General features: G+C 49.0%; 9 protein-coding genes across 9 annotated transcripts; 6 read left to right on the top strand and 3 right to left on the bottom strand.

Moving 5' to 3' along the window:
- Nucleotides 1-1,344: 1,344 nt before the first annotated feature.
- On the top strand, nucleotides 1,345-3,411 carry OSM2 (Osmotic growth protein; the record flags this gene model as incomplete). Its single annotated transcript, XM_064899342.1, has 4 exons — nucleotides 1,345-1,381; nucleotides 1,434-1,502; nucleotides 1,551-3,210; nucleotides 3,267-3,411. 4 exons carry the CDS (start codon nucleotides 1,345-1,347, stop codon nucleotides 3,409-3,411), a joined length of 1,911 nt encoding a protein of 636 aa, XP_064755299.1.
- A 594-nt stretch (nucleotides 3,412-4,005) lies between these two features.
- On the bottom strand, nucleotides 4,006-5,750 carry LTR64_004998 (uncharacterized protein; the record flags this gene model as incomplete). Its single annotated transcript, XM_064899341.1, has 3 exons — nucleotides 4,006-5,495; nucleotides 5,556-5,589; nucleotides 5,703-5,750. 3 exons carry the CDS (start codon nucleotides 5,748-5,750, stop codon nucleotides 4,006-4,008), a joined length of 1,572 nt encoding a protein of 523 aa, XP_064755298.1.
- Nucleotides 5,751-6,267: 517 nt separating this feature from the next.
- LTR64_004997 (uncharacterized protein) lies at nucleotides 6,268-8,646 on the top strand (the record flags this gene model as incomplete). The annotated part of the gene is made up of 4 exons (XM_064899340.1): nucleotides 6,268-6,608; nucleotides 6,661-6,826; nucleotides 6,879-7,009; nucleotides 7,056-8,646. 4 exons carry the CDS (start codon nucleotides 6,268-6,270, stop codon nucleotides 8,644-8,646), a joined length of 2,229 nt encoding a protein of 742 aa, XP_064755297.1.
- Nucleotides 8,647-8,899: 253 nt separating this feature from the next.
- On the top strand, nucleotides 8,900-11,088 carry LTR64_004996 (uncharacterized protein; the record flags this gene model as incomplete). The annotated part of the gene is made up of 3 exons (XM_064899339.1): nucleotides 8,900-9,784; nucleotides 9,835-10,353; nucleotides 10,402-11,088. The coding sequence occupies 3 exons, from the start codon at nucleotides 8,900-8,902 to the stop codon at nucleotides 11,086-11,088; spliced, it is 2,091 nt and encodes a 696-aa protein (XP_064755296.1).
- Nucleotides 11,089-11,552: 464 nt separating this feature from the next.
- On the top strand, nucleotides 11,553-12,717 carry LTR64_004995 (uncharacterized protein; the record flags this gene model as incomplete). The annotated part of the gene is made up of 2 exons (XM_064899338.1): nucleotides 11,553-12,658; nucleotides 12,696-12,717. The coding sequence occupies 2 exons, from the start codon at nucleotides 11,553-11,555 to the stop codon at nucleotides 12,715-12,717; spliced, it is 1,128 nt and encodes a 375-aa protein (XP_064755295.1).
- A 148-nt stretch (nucleotides 12,718-12,865) lies between these two features.
- On the bottom strand, nucleotides 12,866-14,690 carry LTR64_004994 (uncharacterized protein; the record flags this gene model as incomplete). The annotated part of the gene is made up of 6 exons (XM_064899337.1): nucleotides 12,866-13,155; nucleotides 13,212-13,432; nucleotides 13,480-13,910; nucleotides 13,959-14,010; nucleotides 14,086-14,528; nucleotides 14,577-14,690. 6 exons carry the CDS (start codon nucleotides 14,688-14,690, stop codon nucleotides 12,866-12,868), a joined length of 1,551 nt encoding a protein of 516 aa, XP_064755294.1.
- Nucleotides 14,691-16,273: 1,583 nt separating this feature from the next.
- On the top strand, nucleotides 16,274-17,648 carry LTR64_004993 (uncharacterized protein; the record flags this gene model as incomplete). The annotated part of the gene is made up of 5 exons (XM_064899336.1): nucleotides 16,274-16,489; nucleotides 16,536-16,688; nucleotides 16,734-17,107; nucleotides 17,158-17,253; nucleotides 17,303-17,648. The coding sequence occupies 5 exons, from the start codon at nucleotides 16,274-16,276 to the stop codon at nucleotides 17,646-17,648; spliced, it is 1,185 nt and encodes a 394-aa protein (XP_064755293.1).
- Nucleotides 17,649-18,849: 1,201 nt separating this feature from the next.
- On the bottom strand, nucleotides 18,850-21,753 carry LTR64_004992 (uncharacterized protein; the record flags this gene model as incomplete). The annotated part of the gene is made up of 2 exons (XM_064899335.1): nucleotides 18,850-20,814; nucleotides 20,872-21,753. The coding sequence occupies 2 exons, from the start codon at nucleotides 21,751-21,753 to the stop codon at nucleotides 18,850-18,852; spliced, it is 2,847 nt and encodes a 948-aa protein (XP_064755292.1).
- A 2,445-nt stretch (nucleotides 21,754-24,198) lies between these two features.
- rpc2 (DNA-directed RNA polymerase III complex subunit Rpc2) lies at nucleotides 24,199-27,951 on the top strand (the record flags this gene model as incomplete). Its single annotated transcript, XM_064899334.1, has 2 exons — nucleotides 24,199-24,264; nucleotides 24,325-27,951. The coding sequence occupies 2 exons, from the start codon at nucleotides 24,199-24,201 to the stop codon at nucleotides 27,949-27,951; spliced, it is 3,693 nt and encodes a 1,230-aa protein (XP_064755291.1).
- Nucleotides 27,952-27,995: the final 44 nt, after the last annotated feature.

Genomic DNA, 27,995 nt, shown 5'->3' with positions numbered 1-27,995 from the left:
ATGGGTTGGATTGAGCAGGCAAAGTACCGACGTGTCGAAGGCCAGTTCTGGTTGAAACGTGTGCGAGCACTACGTGCCTGCCTAGGACATGGCCGCTAGGTAGGCAGTGTCTGTGAGTATTGGTAATTCCTACTGGCGTTGTCGCAGAGGCTTCAACCCGTCACTCACCACGACGGTATCCTTCGGTCAAGCCCCTCCTCAGCAAGCCGAGACTCGACTGATGACCTGCAGCATGTTGGGCACCGGCTATCGACACAACAGGCAGAAGGACTAAGCTATAACACGTCAGAATAATGACATCTGTCATGTGTGATCAGTAACAGCACAGGGTTCGAGGGAGTTGATGGACATCAGGAAACCAGATTGTAAGAGTATGAGGCTTGCCCGCTTCTTGATTGTGTCGTTCTAGCAGCTTTTTTTCATCGGCTTCAGGGGAGTGAGACTGTTTTAATATTGCATTACACAGAGGAATGTTATATCAGGACCATTGACATGGTGTTCTATGGGCTGTTCTGATTGAAGAGAGGATTTGTCACTGTCGTCATGGACGTAGGTAGCATCAGATGATCTGCTGGAGAGAACGTTCACATGTCAATGAAGCTGGGGAGGAAGTCATTGTTCAACTTGAAATCGAGTTGTCGGATTGGCATGTGCTCTTTCCTGGGGAGAGGAAAATGGGACCTCCGAGGCACTAATCTTTCGTGGTTGCCTTTGTCAAAGTGTAGAGAATCAATGCTACAGGCAACGTCTTCAAAATTCACCCTCGCAGTTCATTCCGACCAAAGAGAAAGAAGGAGATTCAAAGCTCTCCCCACATCGACACGCGGTGCTTCTCCCACGGCAACCAAGTCTTGAATGCGGGTCAATCGTCGAAAAAGGCAAGTCCCCTACGAAATAGATGTCTGCTCATGGCAGTTTGCGGCGCTTTCTCGCCGTAGACTTGTCCGAATATGAAAAGTATACCTGTACTAGGCTCTCAGTGATAAAGAGTCTGCACAAGACCTCGAACGCAGTTTTCTTCTGACGGATTATTCTTGTCGAGATCTCATTTGTACACTATTGGCGGGCATTGCTGATCTGGGGTGAGTTTAGCTTTTGCCGTCTGAATCTCGAATTTCTGGGGCGGAAGTGTTGCCTCGGCATTCTCAAAAACTGGAGCAAGTCCGGCGCAGGTGATCAGACTTTCTGAAGGGCCCGACGATCTGTGTCCACAAGCACGAGCAACCTCTTCAGTATCTAGGGGATTGCTTCACATACTTTGTGCTTCCTCCTCGTCTCTTTCTCGAACAGCCATCGAGAGTCGCGTCTACCTTCACCCTCTTTTCTTCTACAACGATAGTCACGATGCCTGCTCCACGAGTTATTGTGGTCGGTGGTGGCCGTAAGCATGGCCCACAGTATTCATGGTGATCTCTTGCTGACATGTGCTTCAGTTTCTGGCTTGAGCGCAGCTCACACAGTCTACTTGAACGGTGGCAACGTGCTGCTGCTTGACAAGAACAGTATGTAGCCTATGAGCCTCTGCAAGAGCGCGCACTGATAATCTATAGCCTTCTTTGGTGGCAACTCGACAAAAGCCACATCCGGTATCAATGGTGCTCTGACCAGAGCTCAGGTAGACCTCAAGATCCAGGACAGCGTCAAGCAATTCTACGAGGATACCCTCAAATCCGCCAGAGATAAGGCCAGGCCCGATCTTATTAGAGTCCTCACATACCAGTCCGCTTCGGCCGTCGAATGGCTGCAAGATGTCTTCAACCTAGATCTCACCCTTGTCTCACGCTTGGGTGGTCACTCTTTCCCACGAACACACAGAGGTCACGATGCCAAGTTCCCTGGTATGGCCATCACATACGCACTGATGCAGAGGCTGGAACAATTGGTCGAGACTGACCCAGAAAGAATACAAGTTATCAAGAAGGCCAAGGTTTTGTCCTTGAACAAAGACGGCAACAAGGTCACTGGTGTCACCTATGAATTCGGTGGCGAGAAACATTCCATCGACGGTGTCGTCGTTCTGGCCACCGGTGGCTATGCTGCTGATTTCGGCGAGGACTCTCTCCTCAAGAAGTGGCGACCAGACACATTCGACCTTTCCTCCACAAACGGTGCTCATGCTACTGGTGATGGTCACAAGATGTTGATGGCTATTGGCGCAAACGACATCGATATGGACAAGGTCCAAGTTCACCCAACAGGTCTCGTTGACCCCAAAGACCCAGGCTCAAAATGGAAGTTCTTGGCCGCTGAGGCTCTCCGCGGTGAAGGTGGTATCCTGCTCAACAACGAAGGCAAGCGCTTCTGTGACGATCTCGGCCATAGAGATTACGTCTCCGGGAAGATGTGGGAGGAGAAGGAGAAGGGCAAATGGCCCATTAGACTTGTGCTGAATTCTAAAGCCTCCAACGTACTCGATTTCCACACCCGCCACTACTCCGGCCGAGGTCTCATGAAGAAGATGACCGGCGAGGAGCTCGCCAAGGACATGGGTATCAGCGCAGAAGAGCTTCAGAAGAACTTCCAGACTTACAACGACACTTATGAAGGCAAGATCAAGGATCCTTGGGGTAAGAAGTACTACCATAACATGCCAGTTAATGTTGACGACACTTTCCACGTCGCCATTATGGAGCCCGTACTGCACTTCACCATGGGTGGCATCGAGATCAACGACAAAGCCCAAGTCCTCAATAGCGAGCAGAAGCCTTTCGAGTCTCTTTTCGCCTGCGGTGAACTTGCTGGTGGTGTGCACGGCGCAAACCGATTGGGTGGTTCCTCCCTGCTAGGCTGCGTCGTCTACGGGCGTGTCGCTGGTGCCTCAGCATCACAGTATCTGTTCCAAGAACTTACAAGAGGTGGCATCACTGGTGCTGCACAACGTCTTGGTCAAATATCGCTCCATATCGACCCAAACCAGCCAGGCAAGGTATCCGTGGAATGGAACACAGGTGCTGATGGTTCAGCCAACGCCACTGCTGGCGACGACGTAACATCTCGACAAGCACAGCGCTCAGCCGCCCCAGTCATGGACGGCAACAAGAACCAGGATCCTGCCAAGAAGAAGGACCATCCAGAACCTGCCGATTTCAAGATCCCAGAAAAGGAGTTCACCCTCGAGGAGGTCGCCAAGCACAACAAGAAGGACGATCTATGGATCGCAGTCAAGGGTATCGTCCTGGACGTAACTAACTGGCTCGATGAGCATCCAGGGTAAGTCATCCAAAACATCCCACCCAATCTGATCTTCGGTACTAACATTACACCAGTGGCCCACAAGCTCTCTTCTCACACATGGGCAGAGACGCCTCTGAGGAATTCGAGATGCTCCACGACGACGAAGTCATCCCCAAATATGCTCCAGATATCGTCATTGGCAAGGTCAAGGGCCAAGAGGTCACCCTGCAATACTAGATAGGACTAGGATAACAATCATCGAAAAACCATGCACTCGAGCATTGGCGCTGTGGAAGGGCAAGCCTTGTTTTGGGAAGCTGGCTTGTCGGTTTGGAAAATCGAAGCGCTTTTGTGTATATTTTTTTGAGCTGTATGCAGAATTTATGTGAAACGATCGTGGACTCGATATTTTTGATCATGTTATTCATTGAACTCGATTGCATCGGTATTTCTTTGCGGTTTGTCGTGCTGTCCGAGCGTGGTATACTCCATGTGATGTGCCAGTATTGCTTGCATTTTTATTCATAAGCTTTTGACCACACGACAATCCCAACATTCGATACGATATTTCATCAATCAATTTGCCCTCCTTGACCATAGTACTTCTAATGAGTTTGACGACTTCGATCTTCAATATCATCATTGACTCGATTCGTGGTATTTAGACGAAGCATGAATATCATAAGGACTAGTTGCGTTCAAGCCATCTATGTGCTTCGCCGGTCTTTCTTCGACCGTGCAGAGTTGGGTGTCGTGAGCAGGTCTTATTACACCTCCGCTATTTATCTAGGCCGTCGTGCTACTCAAAAGACCGGGTAGTTGTAGCAATACTCATATACCTTCTCCATCGTCCCGTCCCCAAATCTTCACAGTTCTATCGTGACCACTGCTGGCGACCCACTTCGCATCCGAACTCACATCCACACTCAGCACGTTCCCCGAATGACCACTCAACCGCTTTGCTAGCCCCCAGTCGTCAGCCGAGTATATGTTGACGTTCTTGTCGAAACCACTTGACACGAAAAACGTGCCTGCTTTTCGAGGCTGTGTGTCGTTTCGCACGCCATTTTCCATGCTCACGTCGGGTTTGGTGGTCATATCGCCGTCGATGCCTTTGAACCAGCGCAAGTCGGAGACGTTGCCGTTGTGAGCTCCTATACCGCCGATATTTCTGACGGCACGAAGGTCCCAGCACTTGACCCAGCCATCGCCCGAGCCCGACAGAACTCGATATCCGTCAATGCCCCAGTCTAAACTGTAGATCTCTCGAATGTGACCCTCCAGTATCATGACGGTTCTGCCTGATCGTAAATCCCATATTCTACCTATGCTGTCGAACCCGCCGCTTGCTAACAGAGACCCATCGGTATTGAATGCGACGGTGTAGACTTGCCGTGAATGACCTTCCTGGAGTAAGAGCTCGGTAGTGGTTTCAACATCCCAAAGACGCCATGTTGTGTCGAATGAGGCTGACGCTAGATACTTGCCGGAAGGATGAAATTCCACACGACATACACGATCAGAATGACCTTGCAACGTCGATATTGGTGTGTCTTCCTCGAGAGACCAAAGGTGAATATCACTTGCGCCTCCCTGACCTCCTCCACCAGAAGCAAGGTTTAGCACGCTATCTGACACACCAGATGAGGGCAGCGTGGCTCCAGGAAACCACGATATACCGCCCACTATTCCTGTGTGACCTCGAAGCGACCTTTTTTCTTCTAAGTTCGGCACAGACAATAATTTGATGCCTCCACTCCAATTACCAGCAGCAACAATTTCTCCGTTAGGTGCGAATCTTGTGATGCTCACAGGACGATCGCCTGCGATTTGTGTGCCGAACAGCTCAAAGCCCTGCAGTTTCTCCTTGATAGCTTTGCGATGCTTGATATGTGTCCGTAACGGTATAGAAGACTCCTCTTTCTGCCTGGCTACCCGAGCTTGCGCTCTTGGCAAGGAGTATCTGGCAATCTCTTGTCGTGCTTTCAGAAGATCTTTTAGTCCTTCAGTATAGAATTCCTCTTCCTGGTCAATATTGTCCTCAGCATCTTGCATCTGAACATCCGGACTTGCAGCACCATGTTCCTCTTCATCAACGAGCATGAGTTCCCTCAGTCTGTTCCTCCGATCTGCTGGTCCTTCGCCAAATAGCGTGATGGGCTCACCCAACTCACGTAGTCTGATTCGAACTTTCGCATCGTCCGTGGGTACAGCCAGCTGTGCTGCCCTTCGTTTTCGATCGAACTGAGACAACAAAGCGGAGGCTCGTTCTGGAGCAGCTCCTCCAGCCCCTGCAGGCAGATCATAGTTGCGATCAATAGCTAAGTCATTGTTAATCTTGCTTGACCATAGAAGATTGCACCGTGAGAGTGGCCACTTACGCAGTTCAGCCAGACTTATGCCTCTCTCTGTAGCCTATCCTCAGCCATGCCAGTCAGCGACATGACTCCGCGAAAGGTTGACCTTGATCTTGAATCAACGCATGAATAAGTGTATTCCAAAACGTGTAAGATGGACTGTCAACTCACCTCGTCGCCGTCCTCTACGAACGCCTGTCTCGCCGGATGTCGTTGCATGATTCCTCGCACTTTGGCAAGTCGTATTTCGCTCCTCTAGACTCAATTGTATGCTGTCACTATCTCAGTATTGATATTAGTGTCCGCAGTACACTGTCGAAAGGTAAATTTAATTCTACCAGGAGCCAATAAGGTTTGACCGGACCTGGCACGTATCGATACATAAAATGCGGTCGTTGTTGGAGAACTTACTCTGGACCCGATACGAATCGGGAAGCTACCGGACTACAATTTGGGGCAGTCGCGTTGCACAACCCTTCCACACTTCGATGGTGTCTTACTATCACATATCACTAACCAACGCAAGCTTTGGAACAGTAAGAAACCTTCGCCTCGATCACGACAGGAAAACGTATATTAGCGACGCTCACGACCCTCGGCCTGTACTTGTCGTCACCAGCAGTCCCCATGTTCATCCTCCACATTACAACATCGACACTCCTTTGCAGCCGCGCCCTTTCTGCTTCCGTAGATTCTTAGAGTGCTGGACTTCGCTTCCTGACACGCGCCATTCGCTATGTCTGCGCCAAATCAGTCTGCGGCAGAAATGCTGCCTAGACTTGAACAGGTTCGTCGAGTCTGCCTCGAGGACCCCAATCAGTATAGTTCAGTTGTGACTGGAGTAGTTCCCATCCTCCAAGGTCAGCACGCCGTCGAAGTACGAAGATGGGGAGCGGAATTTATTGCAGAAGTCTTTGCGACCCCAGCCTTGCCAGGGCAACAGAAAGAGCAGATGATATCGGATATGGTAATGACTTTGCTACGACGCATGCTTGATACACCCAATGAGGATACAACTGTGGTCAAGACTGCTATCCAAGCTTGTGCCAGTATATATCCCTATATGTTTCGGAAAGTGTATGTAGACTCCTGCATCGGTATGTTTCTTTTCTGATACATGGTGTTACAGAATTGCTCAGCCCGACCTTTCTCTGTTCTGGCATGACATGACCGCTATTAAACAGAATATATTGCAAAGGATGGATGTTGCGCCTATGCCTATCCGCATAGCGAGCATCAAATTCCTGCAAAAGGTGGTACAGGTTCAGACACCAGGACTTATAGCCGATCCAAGAGTACGTCGAGATCACAAATCCTGGTACATTATGGGCTCTAACAGATACACAGAGACCGGAGCACAACGAGACCTCAATATCGCTAGTGCCCAGAAACCACCCATTACTTCCATTACCCAATCTCGAGGCCGAAACATCAGGAATACTTGACAGGCTCCTGACTGTGATACAAGACAACTCAATGTAAGTGAGACGGATCCCAGCTCATAAATCCCCTGACAAGACATAGTGATCCATTGCTGGTTGATGCCACCATGAACAGTTTAGCAGTTTTGATCAAAACACGTCCCGCTATACAAACCAAGATACTGTTGACCGTGCTGAACTACAATCCGTTACGTGCCGCTGGTGGTCCGATGACTGCTCGCCAGATTGTCGTAATAAAGTCTCTTCAAAGGACAACCAGAGCACTCTTGCGCTTTGTCATGCGGATAATGCCCCAGCATCCACTTGCTGAGAAGATCGACCTTTACCTGCGACGCTTGCAAAGCAATACAGTCAACGTCTTCACCCAGGCACAGTCTCTGAAACGACCAGCTGATTCGGTCGACGAGATCGACGCTGTAAAACGACAGAAGTTAGAGCCGGTGCGAAGATTCCCATCCATGGCTTCTCCTCCCGTTTCATATGCTCAACTCTACACCTTGATTGATAACCCGGACTTCCAACAATTTGACGTCAAAATCTTGCGTGAAGACATCGTTAGCATGATCTCGAGTATGCTTATGCAACATGTCGACTCAAAATCGTTGGACGAAGCAATTGCGGAGGTACAGCAGAGGTATCAAACACTTCAAGAAGCCGCTAGAAAGTCAGCCGGCATTACCGCTGAAGACGACGATGACTATGACCCCGAGGCGTTGTCCAGCTCAGATAATATGGTCTCTGGTGGACCGCAATCTCTAGAGGATGTGTTACCACAGCCAGCGCTGGAATTGGGGCCTGTCGAGTTACCCAAACCAGAACCTCTGAACGAAACAGAGCTAAACATGCTTACAATGCAGACAGTCGCGCATGTTTTCGAGACTGCCCTATCTTCCGAACAGAATTCAAGCGTCCTTCGGCAGAAGCTAGGTATCAATCGACTAGCAGGAAGCTCGAACGACAAAGATTCGTGGTTGACCCTCTTCACCAGGCTTGCGACGCGTGCACCTGCCGGACTCCACTCTCTCATTGAGAGCGAAGTGGATCTCGACGACCAACCTATTGAGACAGGACCTTCTCCAGACCATCCCAATGCTGCGAACCTGATCCGTCGCCAGTTGTTCGATTATGTCTTGGATGATTGGAAGCACCGTCTCTCTCTGGGACTCACCTGGCTGACAGAAGAATGGTATGCCGACAAAATCCAAGTCATTGGAACGGCTAATGGCGACGCACCGACGACAAAGACTGACTCTAGAACGCCACATTATGACTACTGGACCAGGGAACTTTTTCAGACTCTGATTCCTCGCTTCGACAAGGACGACCATCGGATATTGATACGCTTTCTTTCCGAACTGCCTTCGCTGAACCATAATATTCTGTCGATAGTCAGGCCTCTGACTCGCGATCCAGCGACCGTTGATATCTGCAAGAAGGCACTACAATATCTATACTTGATGCGACCGCCAGTACGAGAGCTCGTGGTTGACACGATGGAGGATATTTGGCGAGAAGGCGATGACGATGTAAAATCGACGATGGGGCCTCTACTGCAGAAGTGGAGGCCTGGCTTTCTGGAACAGGCGGTGGAAGAAACTAAAAAGGAGATTGAAGATACTAGAACGTTTCCAAATGGTGTGAAAGGCGAGGATTCTGTGGTAGCTACTACTTGAGTACTCAATTCGACATACTGATATATTATCAACCACTATCTGAGGCGGTCATATTGATACTAGAATTATATTGGTTGATCTTCCTCGTAATATGTGCGCTCATAGTAGTGCCTGGTCCTCCTTACTGTACTGGTAATTAGTAGCACAGTAACGCTCGGCAGGCACGTGTTCGTGGCCGGTGGAGAGCCGGGATTTTGTACAAGTTCGCCGCTTCCCACTCATGCAATCCGATCCTCACACGTATACCGTGGTGATGTCTTCAGAAACCATTCAAGAAGATTCGGCGAAGAAGAGAAAGCTGTCCGAGGTAGAAGCCGAAGCTGCAATATTCGATAAGCCTCGAAAGAAGCCTATCGCTTGTGGGCCATGCCATTCTCGGAAGATCAAATGTTCTTTTGGTCATCCATGTACTCATTGTGCGCAAACCAGGAATCCTGAAGCTTGCATTTATCCTACACGGGACTCCAAGATCACTGTAAGCTCAAACTACGTCGAGAGAATAGTAGCAGAAAATCGGCGCCTTCGAGAACGAAGCCAGGCGAACGAGGTCCAGAATAGCTCAGGCCATGTCGCAGATGGCGCATCGAAGGTACCGGAGTTGGCTATTGAAGCCAGTGAAGCTCGAAATCCGTTACATGATGAGAGATCTTGGTTCTTCCCTCTAGCCAATTCTGGACCCATTCATATCAGTGAGGCTGCTGACGCTGCTTTCGCAACGCGTCTTCGACAGACCTTGCAACCAAATGGCGTTGCGGAACACATACCTAGGATGGACTATGTGACAGATGCAAAACTCATCACTCTGGCCGAGACTGATGTCCCATGGCCTTCGCTAGCACGAGCGAAGTTGTTGATCAAGACAGCCTTTGACACTGTTGGATCCTGTTACTATTGTGTTAGAAAGACTGATATTTATAATGGTCTGAAACGCCACTACCGAAACCCCCTCGCACCGAGAACTATCTTCACATGCAAGCTAGAAGCCTTGTTCGCGCTTGGAGAGGCATACTCGTGCAGGACGCAATCAACATCTGAGGACACTTTTCCTGGTCTTGCCTACTTTGCCCGTGCATGTCGAACAATACGAGGAGTACGTGAACGGCCCCAGATGGACTGGATTGAAGTCTTGCTGTTGTTGGTATGTGCATGCTGGCTTTTCCTGCTGATTCTTTACTGACAACGCGACAGTCCATGTATTCGCTCTTGCTCAATAGACGGCATAGTGCTTACTATCTAGCAAGTGCTGCTGTTCGCACAAGTATAATCATGGGGTTGCATCAGAAGATCCCCGAATTTCAATTAACCGATCGAGCGGCACGAGAACATCGTGTGCGAGTATGGTGGACTTGTTACACATTGGAACGGCTATGGGCCGGTAAGATTGGACACCCTGTCTCAATTCAGGACGATGAGATCGGAGCTGACCTTCCCTCAAACGCTGGACTTTCTGAGGACGATCTAAGCGACTTCCCCGACGAAGAGTACGCTAATGCCAGTATACGCTTGGCTCGGCTCTCTCGCAATATCATACACTCTATCTACAACCGCAGGCCAACGCAAGTTGCGTTCTCTCAGCGAGTCCAGGCGGCCCTGAAAGAGTTGAGAGCCTGGGTAGAAGGACTTCCAAAGCATCTTCAGCTGCCAGCCTCATTGGGATTGCAACCTCTACAAAGACCACAAAAATGGCTACATCTTACTTTCAATCAGGTAAGTCCTTTTTCATCTCATGGCACACTTACTGACAAAAAGAAATAGTACGTCATACAAACGACACGACCGATCCTGCTGCATGTCATTCGAGCCCACAGAGAGCTGTGGCTTAGTCCTGGTAGAGGAACGGATTTCAAACAGGTCATTGGAGAACCTGCGCTTGCACTTTCTGAAGCATGTATTCGTTGCGCAAGACATTCTCATCGTCTGTTGACAGATACTTGGATCGATGGGTCGTTCGCAATATTCGATTACACCTACACACAATATCTGTTTGCTTCAGCCACCATCCTTGCCATCTCCAGCCTCTCCATTGGTCAGAATGACGAATCTGACAAGGACGGCTTCGAGTCCGCATGTCAGTTCATCGAACAACTACACCAGAATGGTAACTACGGAGCCAAGGAAATGGTCCGCCATCTTGAAGGCATTAAGCTTAGCATGGCTGCGTTCAAAGGAGACTCAAGCCTAGAGGCACTCAATGCGCTGTCAAACGCAGCTACAATGCTCCAAGGACATGGTGGATCAATTCCTACTCCTTCAAGTACAACTCCCGGCAGCGCTTTCCAGCCGACGATGACTGCGGAAATGGCGCTTGCAGAGCCTTCGCTTCAAGACTTTCTCTCGCAAGCTGAGTTTGACCCGACCTTTCTTGATGCGCAGATACAGGGAGATCAAGTCAACGGCATGTATTATTCCATGCTGCAAGATGAATCTTGGTTGGCTTTCTAAAGGGTAGGCATGCTCTGCTGGAAATAGTATGATGCCACGTGTATCCGCTTGAACAACGCCAAGCCAGGTTCTCGTGGAACCGCTTACAACATCTCAATATTCGTATCTACAGTTGTCTCTTTCGACATAATGCTGTGTCTCAAGCAATTTAAGCCTTCAGACTGAGCCTCTTTGAAATTCGGAGAGGACGTAGATTTGCGACGATCAAGAGCAATTTACTTTTTGATGACGGAATACTCGAAATGCGGAGAGAGGACTTGTGCCAATGCTATATGATCCATGTCCTCGGTCGAGGTATTGAGTTCTGAATTAACGAGATAGATTCTGTCAACTTGCTGTCGTCGAGGTCTTCTCGTTCACTGCGACCGCTTGGCTACAACCATCAATAGCGCACTTATCCTTCTGACTTAGCAGACACTAATAAATCAACACAGCTCACAAGAGCTCATTCGCAAACCACAACCATGGATTCCATGGACAACTTCTTTCACAAATCACTAATAACCAAGCCCAACAACCTAACATACAGCTACTACCTCTCCCTAAACTTCACCTCCCAAATCAACTCATCCCCCTCCCTCCCAATCCTCCTCTTCCTCCACGGCTTCCCCGACGACGCCCACATGTGGGCCGGCGCCATGCCACACTTCCAAAACCTTCCTTACCCCATGATCCTCCCCGACCTCCTCGGCTTCAGCGGCAGCTCCAAACCCACCAATCCCCACCTCTACAACTACAGACAACAAGCCAACTCTCTCGCTCAAATCCTCGACGCAGAAGGCATCTCCTCCAGCCAACAACGCATCATACCCATCGGCCATGACTGGGGGAGCCTAACTGCCCAGCGCTTCTACCTCCACCATCGCCAGCGCTGCATCGGCCTCTGCATCCTCAGTCTCGCGTACCAAGTCCCCACCGACAAACCCTTCAGCCTCTGGACCGCAAACCACGAAACGACCAAGAAATTCGGCTACCCGCAATGGAGTTATTGGGAGTTCTTCGTCGCTCCCGACGCACCAGATCTAATGCGGGAGAATCTCGAGAGGTTCTGGGAGGTGAATAATGGGAATTATCCCAGTCCGCTGCCTGAGGAGAACGGTCGAGATATCTGGATGCGTGAGATGTTTTGTACCAAGAACGCGATGAGGGAGTATGTCACTGGGACCGGGAAGTGGGCCGGTGAGAAGTCAGTACCTCTAAAACCATACCCCGAAGGTGACAGACAGAAAGCTCGGTTCATCGCGCGCATGTCGAGGGACGGGTTCGAAGGGCCAGTATGCTATTATCACAACTTGGCGATTAATGCGAACTTGGAGGATGATGCGGCGTTTTGTAGGCCTGGGCCAGGGGGCGAGGATTTGAGGAAGATTGATGCGCCGATGTTGTATGTGGGGCAGACGGGGGATTGGGTTTGTAGGACGGATTTGATGGCGGAGGCGAAGGAGATGGGGCTTGTGAGCGATCTTGAGGAGAAGGTTGTTGAGGCTGGGCACTGGTGTTTGTACGAATGTCCTGAGAAGATTGCTGGTGCTATTGGGGAGTGGTTGGTGAAGAGGTTTCCTGTGCAGCAGTGAGCTGTGGGAGTGTCATGTTTATTTCTGCGGCAGGAATTACGACCTGTACGAATAGACAGCGAATTTTTGTCTATGAACTGGGAACGTTGATGCTGCAAGTCCAAGCCGACCTGAATTATTTACGAAAACTGCGTATATATCTACATTTGTATATATCAATTTTGTATGTCTCGAACCTCATTTGGATACACAGTCACAACCGTTCACTCAATTGGTTCTCCAGCCTTACTAATCTTAAAGCCACCAGGTACCATGGTCTGGAACACACCAAGAGGGTCGTATTTCTCCGCCATAGCCTTGATATGATCATAATTCTCCTTCCCGTAACTGGCTAGGGGATCTTGAGTCTTGTATGCATAGTCGAGGTAGATGAACGGGTTGTCAGCTCCGATACTGATAGCATAGTCTTTGAGCTCCGCAATGAACGCATCACCAAAGGAATGGAAGAGGTCATCTTGGTCAGGTGCTTGCCAGGCAAGATATGTCTGCCATACTGCATGCACGTCAGTGGATCGAACGCCCGGAAAGAGAGATCCAGTGTAGACTTACAGACGAGATTTTCATCAAAGCGATCTAAACCAAGCATGTTCCCGCCCATCTCAACGGAGTGCTTGGCGAAAATCGCTGGTAGAGGCTGGAACATGTCTTGCAAGGTCCAGTTGCCAGCAGCTTCAGAAGCCTTGATGAGCTCAACATAGGAGTTATGCATTCGAATAGCCTTCTCATACATGCGAATGTCGTTCTTGAAAGTGAGGGTGAAGAACGAGTCACTAATAGAGTGTGTCAGTGATTACCTGCAATCCATGTCCAAACTTACCGGTACCCAGCAGCCTGCTCGAGTTCTTGAGTCAAGTCCGACATGTTTGTTATACGTAGGGAGTCGGAGATATTACCAGGTATGGCAAGAAACTCATCGTAAACGGCCGGACGTTCTACGGCAGCAGTATAATCGTAGGCGTTTATTATGATCGTGGCGTCAGTCTGAGAAGTGAACTGCCAAATGCCTATGGCTGAGCCATACGGATTGCTTTCGATCTTGTCGCAGAAGTTCTTGAGTGCTTGCAGCTGAGCTGGTGTAGTATCGTTCGGGTATACTACCACACCTCCCCAAAGCAAAGTTGTTTCAAAGACCTCGAGATCGAATCTTGTGACTATACCGAAGTTATTGTTGCCGCCCTTGAGGGCTCTGAAAAGGTCTGGGTTGGTTTCGTTGTTGGCGTCGACAATTGCTCCTGAACTCAGAACAACCTAGATCATGTCAGCACAATCTTGGAGATTGGTAGGTATTTGCCATACTTGAAAGTTTGCAACGTTGTCACAAACCATTCCCTTCCTTCCAGCATAGAAACTGGCAACGTTAGTGAGACCATTCAACCACTATCAGTCGTCACAGCCCAATGCATCGACCCTTCGAAAGACTTACGAGTTGCCTCCACCTAGAATCAATCCACCTACACCGACTGTTCCTGCCCTTCCTCCAGCGGCAGCTATATTCAGTGCATCGAGGGTCTTGTAAACACCCAACCACCGAGCACCTGGACCAACACCAGCTGTCGAATTCTCGGCATAATAGATTGTGTTATTGATCAACTCCAGATCAATCGTCACGCCATCTTCGATGTTGTTTGACCCTGCCCAGGTCGTGTGTCCAGCAGATCTCACGGCGAACTTGCATGGATAGGTGTTATTGGATTCCACCAAGGTGCTAACGACCTGAGCTACTTCGACTGCGTCTCGAGGTTGGACAAAACATGTCGGAGTCAATTGAGCAGCCTCGGACCAGTAGGAACCTACTCGTTCATCGTATGACTCGGCTCCAGGATAAAGAATCAAGTCGCCGAGTCCAGCAAGTTCAAGAACCTCACACTATGTTCAAGTTAGTACCTTCCTGGTCGACGGAAAAATCTGACATACGCAGAAAGCGACTGTGAGGTTGTTCGGAGTGTAACTTGCATGAGTCTCCGCTCGCTGCAAGCTTGCTAAGGTCGTGGCAGCGGTAGCGAGCAGTAGAATCTCAACGGAATACATGTTCGCGGATAATGAGGGCCTTCGAAATGGCTGGAGGGTTCTTGAGACGATGGAACAGAAGTCGAGTAGTCGTCAATTGCACAATCAGCAACATCGCCTTCTTGACTTGGAGAACCAGTACCCCTGGCAGTACATCATGCGCTAAGAACATATCCTCGTATCGCCACAATGTCGTCCACAGAGCGATCATTAAACGACGTTGAGATGTACATCTTTACTCTTTTCGAGTAAAGCTAGGTAAATGAGACAGACTCCGTGGCTGTGAAGGTTCATTCTCAGAACCAGCATGATAAATAATTCCTTCCGTAGCGTGCACGACATGTGTTATCGTCTAGATTGTTATTTCGGAGAACTTTGGAAGTTTAACCCACGAATTCATGTGGCGCTTGGCAAGACACCGACAGCAACCATACTGTGCGAGTTGCTCGATCATTTGTTGACAGTGATGGTCTAGTGTTGAAAATGGCATGATATTGATTATGCATATTGACTGAAAGGATGGCTCTGGTGGATCGACAACGCTAGGAGACTCCAGCAGGATTGATGTCTTGGCAACGTTCCTGCTTTAGCGGTCGATCATTGTGCAGCTCAAAGGCGAGGGCAGGGCGTGGAGCGAGGAAACGTCCGCGAATGTGGGTCATCTACGGCCCAGCGAAATTGCTTGGAACCTCTTCACGACCATTAGCTCGAGCTAGCTTGTCTCAGACTGGGGAAAACGGGACAGTATGCACCTTAGACACGACTTTTCGTAGCCTGGAGCTGGAGTGCGTCAGCTTTTTGAGTTTCGAGAAGAGCCATTTCGATTCTGTAATGTGCAAAGTATGTCCTCTCATTCCCGTTTAAAGAATCCATACGCAAACGGTGGCACACTGTTCGTAGCTGATATGTGTCGGCGTTGTATCCGATAAAACTGCCTGCAAAGTTCTGGTTAGTCGTGGATGCTCACGGTAGTGAGGCTTGTTTCTGTATCAGCAAGCCCACGCAATCAAAACTCGATCGCACGAAGTGAAGATACCTGCCACGCCATCGTGCTGCCTCTGCCCTTCGCAGTCATTGGCATGAGACCGAGAGTGCTGCAGGTTAGTGTCATTCAGTCTACAAAATGAGTCACGCATCTTCGTAATCATTTTGAGTTCCCTGTGCTAGCCTGTGACGAAGCAGCTCTCGCTCGAAGCAGAACGTTGAGCTCGTATTGCTTGTATGTGCAGGTCTTGTGGAGACTCAACGTTCAATACCGGAAATCCGCTCGTCACCAACACCAGGTCCACCATTTGCCCGAGAATTGCAGATCGCGATGTGTACGTGAGGCGCCGGAAGAGCTGTTCGACGACACTAATTGCTGAAACATGCGATGTGTAGAGCTTTCAGGTATGAGACAGTCCACCGTGATCTGCAGGTAATATCAACAGAAGTACAGAAAAGTTGTCCACAGTATCAATGAACTGATTATATACTTCAGCTGCTCTGGACGACATCTTGCCTGCGTCTTGATTAGTCGTCTCTGCCACAATACGCTTTGATTGCCTTGAGGTGCGTTTCGAATTGGTTCAAAGCACAATCGACCTACCAGATAGTCAGCAGAGATGTCTATCACGAACGGTGTCTTAACGATACTGCCACCTCCTGAAGGATATATCGTTGACTTCGACAATCCCGCTAGGAATGGCAATATTGCAGGATACTGGATCACTGGCATCGGCATTGTATTGAGCACATCGGTCCTGGCAATAAGAATGTACACCAAGGTGTTCATCATCAAGGACTTCTCCCTTGACGACGCAACACTATTGGCCTCATATGTGAGTATATAGACGAAACAGGGGACGTCTTGACTGAATAGAGTAGGTCTTTGGCATCGCCGTACAGAGTATCTTGACGCGTGAGTATCCACCATTGCCTGTCGGCTGGCTGCTAAAGTTGGCAGATTTCTGGATCGTCGAAGCGAGTGGAGTGCATGCATGGGAGATGCCAATGGCCAGGTACCAATACTTCAGCACAGTAAGTACGTCAACCTCAAGTTCGACTAGATGTTGACATCCGTAGGTGATTATGGTGGCCTCCGTTCTATACGTACCCTGTCTTGGATTTGCGAAATTCTCGATTCTTTTTCTATACCGCAAGATCTCACAGTTGAGATGGTTCAACGTATGCATCTATATCCTCATGACCATCGTTGTCTGCTATAGCATCGGTGTCATCTTTGCTTTGATACTCCCATGCCAGCCAATACCGGCGAACTGGGATCTGAGCGTGAGCGGCAAGTGTATCGACAAAGCTGCGATATATCTCGCTACTGCTGCAGTGAATGTTATTACGGACTTCTTGATCTTGACGCTGCCACTACCGATGGTGCTGCGACTTCATATGCCAAGAGGCAAGAAGATAGGTCTAGTCATCCTTTTCGTGGTTGGTTCGGCGTGAGTGAAGAAGCGAGCTTAGTAGAAGTACCAAAACTGACACTCCATAGGACCTTGGTGACAAGTATCATACGACTGGTCCTGATGATACCCATGGTACAGAACGTCGATCAGACTTGGGTTGTCTCAGTTCCTTGCATATGGATGTAAGTATTCGAAGAACCCACCATAGCTGATACTGACTTCAAGACGCAGTAATATCGAGGCAAACCTCGTCGTTATTTGTGTGTCTCTTCCCACTCTTCGACGTTTCATCAAGCACGTTGCGCCTGGCTGGATGGGTGATGGCTCACGAGGGAGCAGTGCGCCGAGCTACCTCAAGAAGTCCTCTCGCAGTGGCAGTCTTCCAATCTCGCGCAGCAAGAACTCGAAGTATGGTCGTATGGATGACAGCATTCTGGAGATGGCGGGTAATTTTGACGACAACACAGAAGGTGATGAGACCGGTGAAGATGTACTGGATGCTGATAATAGTAGCAGAAGGGCGATACGGAAGACAACCACGGTATATATCAAGTACGATCAGAGGGATGCTCCATAGCCTGTCGGTCGACCAAGCAAGTGGTCGTTCACTGCAATCGTATGAATAACAGGTAGAGGGATATATCAATCTGGCAGAACACGAGCCTTGAGCACTCATCCAAGCACATAACTGTACCGCAACACTCAACCAATACTACGTCGCGATCTTCTCGCGTCAGATCGTGGTTCGAGCTGGGAAGGAACGCGTGAGTTGTCGTGAACAAATTTCGCTCCACGCTATCTAGCTTTAGCACTAAGGTTACATTGAGCCTAGAAGCGTTGGCACGGTCAATCACGATACTTGGCGCGTTTTTGCCTTCAAGAGCTCGTAAAACAAGCCTGTGGCAGAGAGCTCAGCTCTTGTCTAGACCCTGGTCTATAATCGGTATTAACAGCTATACAGTATACTGACATTCTGCAATACGAAGTAATCTATAAAGTGGTCGACCGACCTCTAGAAGCAACATAAGACAGTACGGCTGCAGACTGACGATAGACACGAAGCTTGAGGTTTCATATGGTTCTTCCGTTTGAGACCGGAGCTGGAAACAAGCAGAAACGTTCTTCTCTGAGTTAGCCATACTCACTCTTGCATCGAAAGAAGGATCAGACCCTTCACAGCATTTACAATTTCCCAAACGCGAGCGAGCGATCGAGAACAACTTTGTTGTGCAGGGCAAGACAAGAACTGTCCACACCAAGACCTGCAGTCAAGATAATACATGTCATTCATTGTGTAATATATAGGCACTCATCTCACACTCAACCACCGAAGCACTCCAAGCACTGCTTCAATGCTTCACCTTGTGTGAGATTTAGATACTGTTTCACCACTGTGAAACGATTGGTACATATTGCCGACTTGGACTCAGTTCCTGCATACATCATTCATCGCCTCGTAACCTCCAGCTTCATGCTTCTAGTAGTACAAGCGTTCCTCTCGTCATGCACCAACCAATTTCTCTCGGCATCAAATCTGTGTGAATGCTGTCAACAGCATGATCAAGGAATCTCCAGAATGCAGTTGCCTTTCCTTCAGGCCATACCAACACATCTGACCAGAGAGTGGCATGTTGTAATGCAAGTGTCCTATTTTCTTGTAGCTCGTAAAATATACAGGTCATATCACATATATCGTGACTCATTTGGTTAAACAGCTCTATCGTGGCAAACAAAAGAAAACTTTTCGTGTCGGAGTTCGAGTATCGGGCTTCCATCGCTTAGATGTAGCTGCCTGTACCCACTCCGGAGTTGTAGTTGGGAGCAAAGCCGTTCTGGTTTGGTGTGAAACCTAGAGGGTGCATCGTGTTCGAGGATCCAGATGCATAGTCGTCAGGAGAGAATTGTTGGGTAGGATAGCCACGACCACCATAGACGAAACCACCTCCGTTGATCTGGATTTGTCTCCGGTTAGTGGACCTTGCTCCCTGGTAGCCATTGTCCATTGTGGTTGGAGTTGGACTGACCTTCATGGTCTGGATCTTTGTAGCGATGCGTCGACCATGAGGAGTCTGCTTGATGGCTGGTAGGACTGGTGTTATCAAGTCTACCAATCGCTGCTTGTGACGATGATCAGAGTACTCCAGAGCAGTTTGCACAACATAGTTGGCGAAACAATCTCGTAGCATTCTCTCAAGTTCGTTTCCTGCCAGAATCTCGTCTAGCATTTCTGCCCTGGTGTCCGCGTCAGCCACTCGCAAGCACTTCTCAATGACGTTTGAGCTGAATTTCTGCTTCGAAAGAGCAGCAATCTTGCCGCGGAAACTCTGGCAGAGCGGTCGAATGAAGAGCATCTCGTCCAGATCCAGGATGTACTGCACAACGTAGTTGCCATAGGCATCTTGCACCAGATCAAAAGCACATCGCGTGATTTGTGCAACCAATTCGCCACGTTGGTAGCCTTGAGCGTGGTCAATGCATCGTTGAAGGACACAGCAACCATGTCGATGAGTGCCAACGATGACACATGACGCACCAACACTGCTATAGATGAATTGACATCGCGCTGCACCAAGTACCTGCAGGCACTTTTGAATCACGTGGTTGCCATTGAGATCTTGCACCATCTCCACCACTTTGTGGGACAAAGACTGGATGACAATGTTGATTTGTTGGTCAGTTCGAAGGTGCTCAATCATCTTCTGTAGTGCGCGTGTACCATGTTGGTTCAGAGCAATGCTCGGAAGTGCTGGTGCAGCTTCAGCAATCAGCGTTGTCCTCTGTTCATCGTTACAGTGCTCGAACAACTTCTGGCATAGGTAATTGCCGAATGGGTCGGTCATCAATTCTTTGATATGAGGGCAGGTCTCTCGAAAGATTTCCTCGATATGAGCTGGATTACCCTCCTCTAGCTTGCGTTGAAGATAGCGGCAGCCGTGCTGATCTCGACTCATGGAATAAAGCTGTGTGATCAGAGTTTCCCAGGGGACATTATCGAATCGTGACGCGTCCTGCCCTCGTCGTCCATTCCTCGCGTCTTGACGGCCGTAGGACTGACTATTAGGCAATGTAGTAAATCCAGGCTGTGCAGACATCGGTTGTGATGCCGCAGCATTGCCGACGTTGTAGCTAGCCATGTTGTACTGATACATTGGTGGGCTAAAGGCTTCGACGGGGCTAGTCAAGCCGGAGACTGTGAGATCGGCAGAAAAGCCCGGTCCGAAAGGTGCAGCACTTGCTTGCAATGAAGTAGATCCAAGAAGACCAAAAGTCTGTTCTTCGGATTTAGTAGATCCAATATTGTAACCGATCTTTCCAACTTCTCGACTCTGTCGATTGGGCAGTGCTCCAATAGGGATGCGTCCAAGACTAACGTTATGAGCGTGAAATTGAGAATCGGGCTGCGATAGAGCGCCAGTCTCTATACCAAAAGATTTCTTCACAGTTGGGACGTCGTTGCTTGAGAAGGAAGTTTGCAATACATTGGGACGAGAGGACGACGAGATGGTATTTGTAACCGGAGGGGACTCGTCGTAAGTGACACCGGTTGAATGACGTTGGTTCCTCTGTAACAGATCGCTGCCTTCTGGAGGGCTACCGAATCCACTTAGAACAGGTCGATACATGCTAGAGTCGGTATGTGGCATACTAGTATGGCCAGGACGGGTCCTTGTTTCGTAAATATACCCTGGTTCTTCGAGCAGGGTAGAATTGGCAATCTCAGCGGCAGCGAAATTTGCAGATAACTGAGAAATGAGTTAGAAGTGATACACAACGTGAGAGTATTCTAGAGTTAGACTCACCCGAGTTCCGTCACGACTAAGTGTTGGGAAAGGCTCGTCAACGCCACCAGTTAATGCTGAGTAAGTGTTGTGAATTGGGTCATCGTCGTAGATGACATTGGGATCGTTCAAGGCAGCTGCGTTGCGCCTAATAGCAGCACCTGCGCTGTGTCTGGACCCATTGACGGGCATCGAGAACCTATTGAGAGCAGCTGCAGATCGGTTTGTAGGCAACTGATCAAGGTAATCTTCCTCCTCATCAGAGCCACGCCGCGAACCGGGCATAGACTTGGTGGACTGTCTGTGAGTTGAATACAGCCCAGACATAGACATGCGATTGCCTGGAGGGGACATGATTTTGGAGCTTGCCGTTGAAGTTCGCTTGGAAAGTCCTGGAGGCGATGTGACGTTGCTCACGGACACGCGACTAGAGCGAGAGTACCTCGTGGAGAACACATCTTCTGCGTAGTCCGGAGGTGTAGTGGGCTCACTCACAGGGCCATTCAGGCTCATACGCTGGAAGCCAGTGGAAAAACGATCAACATCTTGACTTGCATTGCCCATCTGGAGCTTCCGTTCCTTCTCATCAAGCAGGGCAAGCTGCTCCTGCGCCTTACGACGGGCTATTTGAATGTCCTCAAAAATCTGCTTCTGCTCATTCTGCGATGCTGAGGCCAATGAAGAGTACTGCTGACCGAAGGATGCACGGTTGAGGCCCAACTTGCTTGAATCGGTGGTAAAGCGTCTTTGCAGGGAGCTACGCACGTCCGATGAATAGAAGGGAGCCAAATCGCGTTTGCTCGAGAGGTTCGAAGAGAAGGAAAGCTCGTTCAGGCTATCGCTGTTCGGCCTCAAGAAGCGCAGGTCTTCGACTCGCCCACTCAAAGCGTTGGAGAAGGCCATACTGTCCCAAAATCACTCTTCCAACGTTTCGAACCTCCAGCAAGTTTCCAGAAGCGTCGAGGTCAGAGCTCGGGTAGATGTGAGAGGCCGTGCCAAAGATTTGCAGGAAACACTAGCAACCTTCAACGCGTGAGATTGAATGAGGAAGCCAGTCAGAGCGGTACTCGATGGACTACCATGTCATGAGTCTCCGGTTATTCTTCTTCTGTCCCCAAAATCGAGCTTCAAGTGTCCGCACGTCCTTGATGCAGTCGATGGTCCTCTTGTCCAATTTGCCAAACTCTTTCACATAGACAGCTCTCAATGCAAGTGGGACTCGAGTACAAAAGACAGGATTGGCAGAAAAGAATGCTGGTTGGAAGGTAAATGCACAGAGGTTATGTTACAGGGCGATCGGTAATCGCAGGTCGACAACAAAGCACTCGAGGTGAGGTAAAGGAGGTGAAGGTGGGAGGTTGCAGAGAGCGGTTCGAGTTCATACAGCAGCCAAATAGTAGAGTGTGAGTTCCTGAGAAGCGGCCCGTAAGGTTATGGATTGACACACCCTGCTAGCGCCTACTGGACCCAGTGCACTTGAAGCATTGTTCGGCGCCAATGGCCGACCAAACTACTCTGAGCCTGCCCAAATGATGTGCTATGTACAGTAGCATCACCCTCGACAGGGATACGCTGGTTGAAATTGGATGTTTGAAATGCTATCTTTACCACTCTTCTGATGATCTCTCCAAGTTCGATCACGATAGTCGAGTCCCTCAAAACTCGTCCTCAACTGGTAAATGGGTGAATAATTCAAAATGTTCCCGTGTACCGAACGGAGAATACAACAACGTGATTGCGACAGATTCCCAACGATGATCTTATTGTGGGGAGGGCTTACGATCATTGGTCATTGCTCTGCTTTTCTGAATTTGCTTTGGGACAAGTCTGCATTGGTGGCTCAAGTTCACCATCGGTTTGACGCCATTTGCTGGAGCAGGCTAGAATACGCTGGGCCAATGAAAAGGCAGTCAAGGCCGGTGAAGAGCGGTGAGCATTTTGCGCAGAAACAAAAGCAGCGTGGAGGATCATTACCTCCACATCGACCGCTTAACTGCTCAGGCATGTGAGCAAAAGTCGAGTTCTACGTCTACATGCATAAAATCGAGTGCTTCTTACTAGCCAAAGACGTCTCATACCAGATTCGTTTATACTGGTAGAGAAAATATTGTTCTGTATGGACTCAAAGAAGTGAAGGATAAACTGCGAGTCAGGAGGTGAGGCTTGGTTGCGGACATTGTCTGGTGAACCCGATTCTAACCTAGACTTCTCATTGCCCCTCAGATTACCTTTTCTCTCATCCTTGTCAGCCACCACCATGCTCATCTGTACCCCATGTTTAGTGGGAGCACAAAACATCGACGAGTAATTACCTGAATGGCAGCATTGCCTGGATGAAGCTGTCAGATCAAGATTCGGCACATAAGTCTCAGAATCTCCACCTGTTATCTTGAAACCCATTTTTTTTATCAGCGCAGCGAGTAAGATGTGTATTTTGACTAAAACCCTTCTGGAGCACTTGCCTGGCACCGTACCAAATATAAAAGCAAATGTTTGATCTGTCTGCTGGAAGCGTTACACAATTGCATTTTCGATGTGGAGGAACCTAGACGACTGTCTGGCGAAATGACAACCTGATCTTCTAGACCTGAATCGAGTGCGAGAAGTGCTTTTCTCGGCCATCAATGGGGTTCTACAACTCCAATCGGGCAGGAACTGGTAGTTCACAAGCTACTCATTAATTCGTTCGGCTTTCGAAACAAATCTATCTACCCGAGAATGTCACAGTACTGTACAATCGTGTGCATATAATATACGTGAAGCCAATCAACTTTTTGGCCGGATTGAACAGCAATTGTCCGCGACCCGTCAAGGATAATGCTCCATTGAAAGAGCCACAGAGTGCTCTATCACAGCCAGGACAGAGTCCCATCAGAGTTTGACCCTTGCATAGCCTTGCAGGTGCTCTGGAAGTACCCGCTGCAGCTCCAGGGTCGAGAACAACTTGAAGTTTCAGTGCAGTGAGGTTGAAATCATGCTGCAAAATACCACAGCGACGTACTTGTAGTCCTCACTTCCATTGCTACACTCGGCATTATTCTGTTGAATTCGGCGTTGTGGTCCCTCTGATCATTGCCAAATCCCTGCGACTTTTGTATCAAGTATGCTGGGACATGTCAACTGAATATTGCAAGCGGATAGCGACGGCAGAAAACGTGCCTTTGAGCTCGTCCGAATGTAGCCTAGTGTTGGTGTGTATCGATAAGCATGGCAAACATAACAAACAGTTCGGCTCGTATTTTTTGACAGATGAAGTGCAGATGCCAACGACTCCAAGTCCTCGAAGTGCAGGAGCTGCACGTAGGTCTAGGTAGTCCACGAATCTGTCATTCGGCGTAGCGTGACACAATGCCGCCAAAGCGAAAGCAAGAAGGACCAATTCCAGCCTCAACTGCCACTAAAGCCACAGTCAAGGTATCTACAAACTCATGGCAAAATGGCTGACCAGAAGCACACGACTGACTCTAACCTAAGGCAACGCCTCGTGTGAATCCCGCTCGCCCAGTGAAACCCGCAGCCTCCGAAAACACCTTAGCGATCGAGGCGGTCGAGCAAAAGCAGGAAAAGAAAGCTCAGCCTTCAGGCGATGGCTTCAATAACACCCTATCTCCATTCTACTATCAAAAGAACGTAGAAGCTCCTATAGACACTGCACAAGACAAATGGAATCTGTTACCGGCCTTTCTCAAGAACAAGGGTTTAGTCAAGCAGCACATCGACTCGTTCAACCACTTCGTTAATGTTGAGCTCAAGAAGATTATCAAGGCCGAGCCTATTATTACCTCTGACATTGATCCAAATTTCTACCTGAAGTATCTTGATATTTATGTTGGAAGAGCCCAGCGACATGACGAGAACATATTTGGGGATACCAAGAGAGAGTCGACAATCACACCGAACGAATGTCGCCTAAGTGACCTTACCTATTCTGCACCAGTTTTTGTTGACGTCCAGTATACGAAAGGCAGGTCTGTATACAGAAGAAAGGCGTTATGCATTGGCCGAATGCCTGTCATGCTGCGCAGTGACCGATGCGTCTTAGCTAGCAAAAGCGAAGCTGACATGTTCCGCATGGGCGAATGTCCCCTTGACCCCGGTGGATATTTCATCGTCAATGGTACTGAGAAAGTCATTCTTGTACAGGAACAGTTAAGCAAGAACAGAATCATTGTTGAGCCGGACGCCAAGAAAGAAAGCATTGTTGCATCCGTGACTAGCTCTACTCATGCCAGGAAATCAAAGTCCTATATCGCCCTCAAGAAGGACTTGTTGTATGCACGGCACAACATCCTCAATGAGGACATCCCTGTTTGTGTTCTATTGAGAGCCATGGGCGTGACCTCTGACCTCGATATGCTATCTATTGTCGCAGGTACTAATACACAGCTTCAGGATGATTTTGCTGTCAATTTTGAGGAGACTATCAAGCTTAATATCTACACTCAGCAACAAGCACTGGAGTATATCGGCCAGAGAATACCTATCAGCAAAAAAGGTGGTGCTTTCGGTCAGCAACGCAGGAATTACGTCCAAGAAGCACTGGAAGCTGTTTCTAATGTCTTCATTGCACACGTTCCTATTGAGAACCTCAACTTCAGACCTAAAGCACTCTATGTTGCACACATGGCAAGGAGAGTTCTGATGGCCAAGAACAATCCTAAACTTGTTGATGACCGTGACTACGTTGGCAACAAGCGACTCGAATTGGCTGGTCAGCTGCTCTCCCTTCTCTTCGAAGATCTCTTCAAAACATACAACTCGCAAATCAGAGTCAACATGGATAAGCTTCTACGAAGACCGAACAAGACTGAGATGGCCGACCCTTGTCCTATCATGGCTACTCATGCTAGTCATATTACTTCAGGTATGAATCGTGCAATTGCCACTGGAAATTGGCATCTCAAGCGATTTCGCATGGAACGAGCTGGAGTCACACATTTACTGAGCAGATTAAGTTTTATCGCCTCCCTCGGCATGATGACCAGAATACAATCACAATTCGAGAAGACAAGAAAAGTCTCTGGTCCTCGTGCTCTTCAGGCTTCGCAGTTTGGTATGTTATGTCCGGCCGACACACCTGAAGGAGAAGCCTGTGGTCTCGTCAAGAACCTCGCTCTCATGACACATATTACGACTGAGGACGAAGAAGGACCTATTAAGCAGCTTATATTCATGCTCGGAGCAGAAGATATCACAACCGTCGGAGGCAGTGAGCTTTATGCTCAAGGGTCGTATATGATCATGCTGAACGGTACCCCGATAGCGTGTACTCGACATCCTTCGCATTTTCTGGTGTCGTTTCGCAGACTTCGAAGATCTGGCCGAGTCTCGGAGTTCGTGTCGGTGTTCATCAACCATCATCATAGCACTATTAATGTTGCCACAGATGAAGGACGAATCTGTCGACCACTAATCATAGTGGAAGAGAAGAAATCAAAAGTCACAAAGAGGTATCTCAAGAGCTTGCGTCAGGGCAGCATGGACTTTGACGACTTTTTAGCCAGAGGACTCGTTGAGTATCTGGATGTGAATGAGGAAAATGACAGTAATATTGCCATGTACGAATCCAACATTTCACAAATCAGTACACACCTCGAAATCGAGCCTTTCACAATTTTAGGTGCAGTGGCTGGTCTAATACCATACCCTCATCATAATCAATCACCACGAAACACCTATCAATGTGCTATGGGTAAACAGGCAATTGGATTCATAGCATCAAATCAATTCCTCCGTATCGACACGCTCCTTTATCTGATGGTCTATCCTCAAAAGCCACTCGTCAAGACACGCACGATTGAGCTCACGGGCTATGACAAACTTCCAGCAGGTCAGAACGCCATTGTTGCGGTCATGTCATACTCAGGCTACGATATTGAGGACGCATTGGTACTCAACAAGGGTAGTGTAGACCGAGGCTTTGGTCGTTGTCAAGTGCTTCGCAAGTATCCTGTCCAACTCAAGCAGTACGCTAATGGCAGCAAAGACATAATCAAACCACCAGATCTCGAAAATGGAGCACCTATCAAGAAGCATGCTCTTCTCGACGTAGACGGCATTGCGAATGTTGGAGAAAAGGTCAACCAAGGCGAAATCATCTTGAACAAATTCGTACCCGATAATGCTAACTCCTCTGGCCTCTCAGAGACAAACTCACAAACCAACGGAACTGGTCCTGCATCTGGTGGCATCTCTTCCACGGGCAACGGCTTCCTCCCTCAACCACAGACTTACCGTCTCCCAGACCCCAGCATAATAGACAAAGTCATGTTTCACTCCAATCCACAAACCGGCACCACACTTCTCAAAGTCCAAACCCGCCAGACTCGCCGCCCCGAAGTCGGAGACAAATTCTCATCCCGTCACGGTCAAAAGGGCGTCGTAGGCATCATCGTCGACCAAGTCGACATGCCCTTCAGCGACACCGGCATCGTCCCCGACATCATCATGAATCCGCACGGTTTCCCCTCCCGCATGACAGTAGGCAAAATGCTCGAACTCGTCTCCGGTAAATCAGGAATCATATCAGGAAACTTCGAATACGGCACCGCCTTCGGCGGCTCCAAACTCGCAGATATGTCCCAAGTCCTCATCAACGCCGGCTACAGCTACGACGGCAAAGACTACCTGACCTCAGGCATCACAGGCGAACCTCTCCCAGCATACGTCTTCAAAGGTCCCATCTACTACCAAAAACTCAAACACATGGTCCAAGATAAAATGCACAGCCGCTCCCGCGGACCCCGCGCCATCCTCACCCGCCAACCCACCGAAGGTCGCTCTCGAGACGGCGGTCTCCGCCTCGGTGAAATGGAACGAGACTGCCTCATCGCCTACGGCGCCTCCCAGCTTCTCCGCGAACGTCTCATGCTCAGCTCTGACAAGCATGAAGTCGAAGTCTGCATGCGCTGTGGCATGATGTGCTATGATCGGTGGTGTCAGAGGTGTGAGAAGAGTGGTGAGGAGGAGTGTGGGAGGGTCGTGAAGATGACGCTCCCTTATGCATTTCGGTTGTTGCAGGCGGAGTTGGTGAGTATGAATGTTGATACGAGGATTTTGGTTGGGGATGAGTTTCCTGCTGATGGGGGAAGGAGGCAGTGAGGTGTGGTAAATAGTAGTATGAGTTTGTCACTACCGTGGAGATT

This window comes from Lithohypha guttulata, assembly GCF_036872675.1.
Source record: "Lithohypha guttulata strain CCFEE 5908 chromosome Unknown scaffold_3, whole genome shotgun sequence".
Taxonomy (NCBI): domain Eukaryota; kingdom Fungi; phylum Ascomycota; class Eurotiomycetes; order Chaetothyriales; family Trichomeriaceae; genus Lithohypha; species Lithohypha guttulata.
The sequence above is the reverse complement of the archived record's forward strand: the minus strand, read 5'-3'. Positions and strand labels throughout refer to the sequence as shown.